Here is an 8,477-nt window from a genome sequence, read left to right as displayed (position 1 = left end):
AATGGAAGCAACAACATTTATCCTTGGGGAGGGGGGGGGGTGAAACTGTCTTATCAAATATGTACTCTCATCCTTGCCTTTATTTTTCCCAAACTGGCCAACCATCATCTAACTCCTCTCCTTCCTCTAACTCCTCTTCATAATCCTCTTCTAAAATGATCATCCTGAATGGCTTAATTCCACTTTGAGCCCCTGATGTTTTTAAAATGTGTGATTGACACCCCCCGTGTTTAAAATGTGCGGTCAGGGCCCCTAACGTTACAAAAACGTTAACTTTGGGCCCTTCCGTCCACTCCCGTTAGTTGACCAAACGGAAATGCTGACGTCGGACCCTTTAATTAATAAAAAAAATTCATTTTTCAAATAAAAAAATGAATTCTCAGTTTTCCTCTCACTACCACATTTTGATTCTACGATTTTTTTTTTAATAGGAAAGTGTTAGTTGCTAGTAATGTTAGTAAATTAGTCTCTTCTCAGTGTTCGAACTCTGGTCTCTTCGTCCTTCATCACACAAAACTTTTATGTCCTCCAACTCTTATCACTTGACAATGTGTTTAATTCATAGAGTCTTACCTCACCTTGGATCTTCTCCTTCAAACCATTAAAGAAGATTCCCATGACAAAATCTTGATCAATTGTCCCCAAAGCCCCAACGTATTTTTCAAACCCTTCAACAAACTGCTTCATAGTTCCAGTTTGTTTGAAAGAAAGCAGCAATTAAAATGGATTTTGAACCATTGAAGGCTGGAATTTGCGAATAACAGCTAGCTTGAACCCTTCCCAATTTGAATTCATGTTGCATCTCTCCCACCACTGGTACCAACTCAAGGCTTTACCTTCTAAAGCCATTACTGTCGCCTGCATCTTCTCGTCTTCTGTCACTTCCTTCAACAAGAATTACGTCTCCCTTCAATTTTCCACCTCTGTGCGTCCTCCACTTGTGTATTCTCCTCGAAATTGGGCCTTCTCTCACGAAATTGGCCATAATTGGCCACAATTTCAGCAATCTGGTCCTCATGCTTTTTGGCGAGTGCTTATTTCCTCGCGTTCCTGTTCCCAATCTTTTGCGGTACGTGCCATTCTTCTTGTCTTCATACGCAACTTGCAAATCTCGTGGTTTTTTAGGGTACTAGATCGGTGCTCTGATACCAGTGATAACATCAGGTAAATCCAAACAGAGAAAGAAGAACAATTGCAGAGAAATCACAATCTGAAACCCCAGTAATTCATAACTTGTGTTGATTAGAGTGACTTGCGTTGTTTGTGGCATATTTAGAAATTCAATCTGATTCTCCCTGTTTTTGGGACTTATCTTTCTCCCTTACACTAATTATATTTGGGTCAATGTTATGCTAAGGTTACTATTTCTGGTGAAATGTTATTAATAGTGTTGGGATTATAATATTTGCTGATTTTAGTTATAGTGTGGACTTTGGATGCTTGCTCCAAAATTCTAGTGTTGCTGTAATGTTTTAAGAATTATAAGTGTTGTTCTGATGCTGTTTTAAATTTTAACTAGAGGTTTCCTTCTGATAGGAAAATTAACTTATGAACAACTTGTATTCTGAAGAGTACGCATTCTGATACTGATGGTAAATAAGTATCAACTCCTTTTTAAGTAACAATAAAATTGAGCCACTTCTGAGTAGAAGCAGGGGAGAGATCTTGTATCTTTTACCAAACTCTGCCCCATTTGCTATTTATCACCAGTATCTTCATTTTGGAATCAAAAGTTGAAGCTTTAATCCAAGGATTTAGGTGAGTGTAATCACCCTTCCCTTCCCTTTTGTTGATCGTCCATGTATGTCTTTGGTTTGAAGTACTTGGACGAATTACTTCATAACATGCATGGAGTGGGTCATGAATTCATCAGTGAGCTTAATGAAGTGTTTTAAGGTTATGTTTAGAAGAATGATTTGGGAGTCAGTGCAATAATCTTAATAAAAAATACATTAAATTATGTTTGGTTAGAGCTTTTGAATTCTGCATGACAGAAAAATGGATACAATATGGCAGCAAGTTCATATGTATCTTGTTTGGTGTAAAATTAAGATGTTTATATGATTGTTTGGTACCAGTCAATGATGTATAATGCATGTTGTTTGTGTTTCGAGTGAATTCGTCCACTTTGGATTAAAAAGTCAACAATTGGCATGAAACAGTGGATTAAAAAATTGTTTAGCTAACTAGACATAGTCACTAATGATTAAAATGACAGTAATGAACTGATTCAATGAACTAGTTATCCATAAGCTTACACAATCTCAAATTTATACAACTTACTGATTCTTATAAGTGTGTCCTGTAGGTGCTGGCAAGAGAGGCCTACAATTGAAATAGCTGGAAAGGTTGGGGCGATTCTAATCACTTTTTATGAGATTAAGGTAATTTCACCTTGGGCTGCATTGTATTTCAATTTAATATATTTTATGCCTTTCAAAGTTAGAATGTTTTATATAGTTTGTGGACCGGTTTCGCCCTAAACAGGGCGGCTCGACCCCTACCAGGAGGGATCGTCGACCTAGGCGGGTCGACTCCTTAGAATCTAGGCTGGAGGTTAGAGTCAGGCTCGTCTTGATTAAAAGCCCAATAGGATGAGGCAAGGCCCAAATGTAATAGATTTAGGGTTAGGGTTTAGCCCCACTATTAAAGGCTAAGCCCCCTATTCAATAAGACAGGTTCTCATTATTCTTGTTTCTATTGTCTTGACGGCTCTAAACCCTAGATCTGAGAGGGGAAGGTCCGTGTAAGAACAGTTTGTAATCTCCTTGCAAAAAGAGGATTAAGGCAAAACCTTAGTGGCTGTGGTGGACCCAGAATTTTGGCTCAGGAGGGACCAAGGCCAAAGATCATATAACTTATAAGGAAATTAAATTTTAACATGCATAATATATACAATAAGTCATATGTAACAAGTATTTTTTATAAGAAAAACTGGGTCTATATTTGGTTGTTGCCTTTTATGTAAAATTAGGAGTCTGGGTTTATATTTGTTTCTACTAACTATCTTCATTTTTCCCTATGGGTTGTGCTTTAACTCCTCACTTCTGGCATCTTTCTCCTATAGACATGTGAAAATTGGGTTAAAGAAGAAACATCTAGAGCTAGATCTGTTAGGCTTGGAAATCCCCAACAGCCAAACAACACTGAAAGTAGGGGAAAGAGGTAATTTCGTGAATGGAATAACTGGTTTTATTAAAAGAAATATACCCAAGAAGGAAAACCTTCTTAACGAGGGAAAATCCCTTTACAAGCTAAAAACCTTTTACTACTCAATAATCAAATCCTTGAAAACTCCTAATGACAATACTTCTATTTATATTAATCTAACTCGATAAAGATAGATTAATCAAATAAAAGATCAACGCCTAAAATAAAGATACTCTTAATCTTTATAAACTAAACCTAATAAACTAAACTCAGGTCCACAATCAACAAGGTCGCATAATTAGAACCCTAACAATACTCTCCAAAAAAACCAAATTGTCCTTAAGGTGGGTAATATTCCTAACCGCCACTAAATCTAGTTAGGTTATTCGGTCGGTCTCCCTGAACGGTTGCGTGTTTGACTAACGGCGTGTATTGCTTTTGCTCTCCTACCATCCACCTTCTATGTTGTCCTCACTTGATCCCCATCTTTTCCCCTTACATGGTTCCTAGTCACTATTAAGATTTAGGAGTCCTTCCCTGTCACTATGTCGACAATGTTGGATTGTCGCCATGAGGTCCCGCTATACAAATGTTGGATTGTCTTAATAAAATCTAGCTGACGCGACCTCTACAATTCCTTTTACCATCGGACTCAAGGTTTGAGGTTTCTTATGATGTGCAAAATTTCTTGATGTGATGGGAATTTCTTTGTGCTTTGGTAGTTGAAAAATCACAAAATATCAGATGGAAAATTCTGGAACTCTAATGGTGGGCTGGTGGCCATTTTAGGTAGTGACCCTTAGCAGGAACGGGCATAGCACAACACTTGACTGCACCGCACAACGACTTGAACTTGTGAATGTTACAAATAGTATCGATTAGTCCACCGCGGTATAGAGCTAACAAATAGAGGGCGAATGAGGACGATATTGCTGCGAAGCAAAGCATGAGCATAATGGTGGGATAGAAGTCAGGCTTATTGGACGAAGAAGAAAGAGGGAGAGAAAAATGTTGGTGGAGCAAGACATGGATTGCTCAGATGAGGTACAAGTGCATGTAGAAATGAAACACGATTTGGGGACAGAGGATTTTAATCCAAGTTGTGGTGGTTGAGTAAGTTTCAAAATGACATAAGATTATGCGGTTGCATGATGATGCGTGGATGAAGCAGATAGGATAGTGATGGTGAATTTGTATAATTCATATTGATTTAAGAACAAATTTATCATTTAGTTTTGCACCGGTGTCCTACATTTTTTAAAAAGTATCTTTCACCTTGTACAGAACATTTATTTTATAGATATATATGACAAATTTTGTGGCACAACAAGGCTAGTGAATTCTCAACCTTCATAAAACATTATTCTCCCATACAACACAAGTTTTAAACATTATTTCACGAAAAGTCCAGCATATCTGGAACATAAACACACTAGCTTGCTGAAGCCTATATATATCTAAAGGCCCTCAATGAAGTTAACCCCCTTGCCTTTTAACCAAACATTACCTTGGATGAGTTGTGCTACAGTGAACTTGCTAGCCTCTGCTGCTGTTTTAATGACATGGAAACCAGGCCAGTTCACTCTTTTACCAGTACCAGCACCTGCTCCACTGTTCAAGTACTCTCCATAATACAATGTCTGCAGAAAGTCCTTACTCTGAGCATCCCACTCAGCCCATCCTGTTGGATCAATATGGCTATCAATTGAGGACTGTAGCACAATAGTTCTTGAGTACTTCTTCCACGGGCGACCCAAATAAGTTTTAATGGAGCCCGCAACGGGCTTAAGGTCTTGGCTTGGTGTCAGGTTACATTGCTGAATTGAAGTTCCTGTGTTTTGGTTTGGGTCTTCACGCCCTTGGGCCGTGAGCATGTTTTTCTGGTTACTCATGGGCTTTCGGGCCACTATATTGCACTTTTGGAACACAACAGCCGCGTTTCCGAATATGAAGTCAACGGTACCTGTGATGAAGGAGTCTCGGTAGAACTGTCTATTCGTATGGGCGTAGAGAGTGTCTTGGTAAGCGTCAATTCGACAACGGTTTATGATGGATTGGTCTGCTCCAACACGAAGAGCCACTGCCTGGTGCTTTTCTGGTCCTGCTGTGTTTTGGAACCAAATGTCTTGGGCTATAAACCCGTCGCCCACAGCAGCTACAAAATCAAATCATTCAAGTGCTTAATTTCAAAAAGCCTAAAAACCACTACTTATCTTAACAAGTTGGAATTCTGTCTACAACGACATGACATGATATATATTTTTTACATATGACCTTTTTCTTTCTAGCATTAATACATTGTGTCAATATTCAATGGTGCTGAGTAGACCGTCCATTAATTATTATTAGTCCTTATCTCTTTTTAGGGTGTGTTTGGAGCTTTTGGAAGATTGTTTAAAAGAAAAATAAAATACTATGCAGATATTTAATTTCTAGCAAATTTTCTATAGCTCAAGAGTTTTTATGAATAAATAAAGGGGTTGAGTTTGTATCTTTACTAGGAAAAGACAATGAGTTGAGTTAGATCCATACCAACAGTGGCACTTTTGAATGTGGTACTTCCATCGATGACATTCAAGTTCCCGGTGATAATAGTTGCATCCATACCATCTCCAGTGAGCATCACATTCGTCTTCTTCTTACCAATTTCAATGTTCTCCTTATAGGTTCCTTTCTTCACATAGATAACATACCTTGTCTTACCGCTGTCAGGTGCCGATGCAACAGCCTCAGCCACAGTCTTGAACCTGCCACTCCCATCCTTAGCCACCACAACATTGGCATTTACGTCCCCTACCGAAGACTCCAACAGCCTCCGATCCTTCCTGGTCACCCACGAAGGAAAGTCCCCATCTAGTGGTTCATCGATGATTTGTTCATTACCACCCTTTGGAGCCAAAACAGAAACAAGTAGGGCCAGGGAAGTTTTTGATCTTGAAATCAAGTCCTCAATCTCAGCCTCCATCAGTGCTCGAGAAGGACCTTCAAGTCCATCCAAGCAAGTTGCATGGTTCGTGAGAACACCGCTTAGCCATGCGTGAGCATCTTGGTGTGAATCAGTGTTGTCTTTGGTTAGAGCCATAACTGAGTCCCACACTCTGTCTATGGACAAGTCCATTAGCTGCTCACAGTCAGACAAAGCTGCTTCCTCTCTAGGGTTGTTAATCCGGTTTTTGATAGCTTTTGTTTTAACCATAGCCTCTTGAATATGTGAGGTGGACTTGGTCATTAAGGATATGAGAATATTCAGTTTGGGATCTTTTGTGGCTGAGATGGGGCTTTGAGATACTTCTGAAACATGAGCTAAGCATGATGATGCGTCAAGTGCATGTTCACAGCCATGGGGAGGTGACAAGAAGAGGTTGAAGGAGGTGGGTTTGAGATAAGAAGCAATAAGGGCTGAGGAACTTATGATTGCAACTAAAGAGAGGAATAACCAGAAAGTTTTGGAAAAGGATTTTCTAGGCTTGTCTAGCAAAGATTGTTGTTGGGTAGCCATTTTCCAATTTCACTGGCTGCTAGCTCTTGATGATCCTTGTTAATTTCTTCATGTTCCTTTTATAGACCAGAAAACCATTTTACAAATCCAATGGCGCGTGTGTTTTATATGTTATTATTTTAACCCCACTTGGGTATTATTGCTAGCTCGTGGGTACACACTAGTCGTTAGATCTGTATATTTAGCACAATTTTTTATAGCTCTAAAATCGACTTTTGATATATACATACTTCAGTTTTTCTTTTATCCTATTTACACTCATTTTTCTTCTTATTTTTTTTTTCTGTATTTTCTATTAAATCACCAATCTTATCACTTATTCATCTCTCTTCTCTTCACATTTGATTAAGGTGAAGATGTTACTGGTAACATAACTTTTTCCAAAGTAGAAGTGTGTTGTTCTTTCCGCCATACTTTTCATAATAAAATATACAAAAGCTTGCCAAGCAGTGGAATCTCATACAAGGCTTTTGGATTGGAAAAATATCTGTTCTCGCCCAAATTCACCTTTACATGGGAGTGAGATATGAACACGGCCTTTTATAAACTTTTTTGTGGTCTGAGGCGAAAATGTTAAAGTAATTTTTTTTAACAATAATTTTAAAGAGACATAATATATTATATAAATTATCAATTTTTTAGTTTTTTTAGCTGCAAAATCATTTATCATCGTTTTCATTTATCATTTTACTTTCAATAGATAAAATATCTAACTCATTCAATCCATCTTAAACATTATTGACCTTACATATAATTTAAACAATTTTTAAAAAACTTTAAAAAACTTCTTTCAGTAGTGTAAAAACTATCTATATTTTAATTTTATAAAACTATAGATATATAAATCATAAAAAATACAAATAATTTAGAAAATGTAAATTCGGTAATACAAATTATTACTGCTACTATTAATAACTGTCAAAATTGCACTTTTACTGTAATTAATATGACATGATTTTTTATTATTTCATTACCTCTTTATCTGCAATAATATATATACTATATATACTAATTTTTTATTTTTCGGGGGCCTAATATACATCTTTATTTGTTTGAGGCCTAAGGCAAATTAAATGTCTCATTTGCCTTGTGGCCTACACGGCCCTGGATATGAATAAGGGTGTGTTTGGTTCAAAGGAGAGGAAGGGAGGGATTTTATTGGAGGGAAGAGGGGAAAGGGATTTTAATTAGTTATTATGTTTGCTTCAAGGGAGGGAAGAAAGGTGAAATAGATTTATTTATTTGGTTTACAAAAGAATGGAATAATTTTTATATTTAATTACTCTTACACCCTTACAGTTGCAACATCGGTTTATTGGGCAAAGGCATTTGTACCACAAAGCATGTCATCCCACAAGCAACCTGGAAGAGGAACAATAGTGTGTCCCTTCGCTGTTACTGCCCTCTGTATTACAACTATTTTATTTTTGATTCATTGTCTGAACGATATTGAGGACATTCATTTGATTTTTTGACCAGTACCTTGTGTTTTGAAAACCTACCCTAAATTATTGTTCCCATAAATTTGAACTTTTTTGCTACAGCCATAAATTGTTCAAAGAAAAAATCTGAGTGTGAGGAATGAACAAAGAAAATAATTGCAAGAGTGAGAGATCAAAAGTAATCCTGGGAGGAATAAGCATGAGCAGGAAGGACATTTTTGTCCGGTAAAATATTTCTCTCCCTATCCCCCACTTTTGGAAGGGACACAAGAGTGGGTTAGGAGGGGTTTTGCCCCCCTCCACTCCCCTCCTAAAAATTGAACCAAACAAGCTAACTTAAGCAAAACCCTTCTCTTGTAATTTGGGGTTTAGGGGCTTTTGAATGG

General features: G+C 37.5%; 2 protein-coding genes across 8 annotated transcripts; one reads left to right on the top strand and one right to left on the bottom strand.

Moving 5' to 3' along the window:
* Window positions 1-555: 555 nt before the first annotated feature.
* Window positions 556-8,169, top strand: LOC130729225 (uncharacterized). Of its 7 annotated transcripts, none has more exons than XM_057580893.1 (3): window positions 556-1,164; window positions 2,309-2,384; window positions 3,940-4,475. In XM_057580893.1, the coding sequence occupies exons 1-3, from the start codon at window positions 794-796 to the stop codon at window positions 4,030-4,032; spliced, it is 540 nt and encodes a 179-aa protein (XP_057436876.1). In that variant the 5' UTR covers window positions 556-793; the 3' UTR covers window positions 4,033-4,475. The 7 variants fall into 7 exon arrangements, 4 of the variants coding, with proteins under 4 accessions (XP_057436876.1, XP_057436875.1, XP_057436878.1 ...); XM_057580895.1 differs by lacking the exon at window positions 3,940-4,475 and adding an exon at window positions 5,652-5,834 and having other exon boundaries at window positions 559-1,164; XM_057580894.1 differs by lacking the exon at window positions 3,940-4,475 and adding an exon at window positions 7,949-8,169 and having other exon boundaries at window positions 560-1,164.
* On the bottom strand, window positions 4,484-6,724 carry LOC130729224 (pectinesterase-like). Its single transcript, XM_057580891.1, has 2 exons — window positions 5,683-6,724; window positions 4,484-5,305 (listed from the first exon to the last, which is right to left on the bottom strand). Exons 1-2 carry the CDS (start codon window positions 6,647-6,649, stop codon window positions 4,608-4,610), a joined length of 1,665 nt encoding a protein of 554 aa, XP_057436874.1. The 5' UTR covers window positions 6,650-6,724; the 3' UTR covers window positions 4,484-4,607.
* Window positions 8,170-8,477: the final 308 nt, after the last annotated feature.

Source organism: Lotus japonicus, chromosome 1, assembly GCF_012489685.1.
Source record: "Lotus japonicus ecotype B-129 chromosome 1, LjGifu_v1.2".
NCBI lineage: Eukaryota > Viridiplantae > Streptophyta > Magnoliopsida > Fabales > Fabaceae > Lotus > Lotus japonicus.
The sequence above is the reverse complement of the archived record's forward strand: the minus strand, read 5'-3'. Positions and strand labels throughout refer to the sequence as shown.

Coding starts and splice junctions, on each gene's coding strand:
- LOC130729225 (XM_057580892.1), top strand. CDS start 794: ATGTTGCATCTCTCCCACCACTGGTACCAACTCAAGGCTTTACCTTCT. Junction 1,165..2,308: donor GATACCAGTGATAACATCAG/GTAAATCCAAAC, acceptor TGTGTCCTGTAG/GTGCTGGCAAGAGAGGCCTA.
- LOC130729224 (XM_057580891.1), bottom strand. CDS start 6,649: ATGGCTACCCAACAACAATCTTTGCTAGACAAGCCTAGAAAATCCTTT. Junction 5,306..5,682: donor ATTCAAAAGTGCCACTGTTG/GTATGGATCTAA, acceptor TTGATTTTGTAG/CTGCTGTGGGCGACGGGTTT.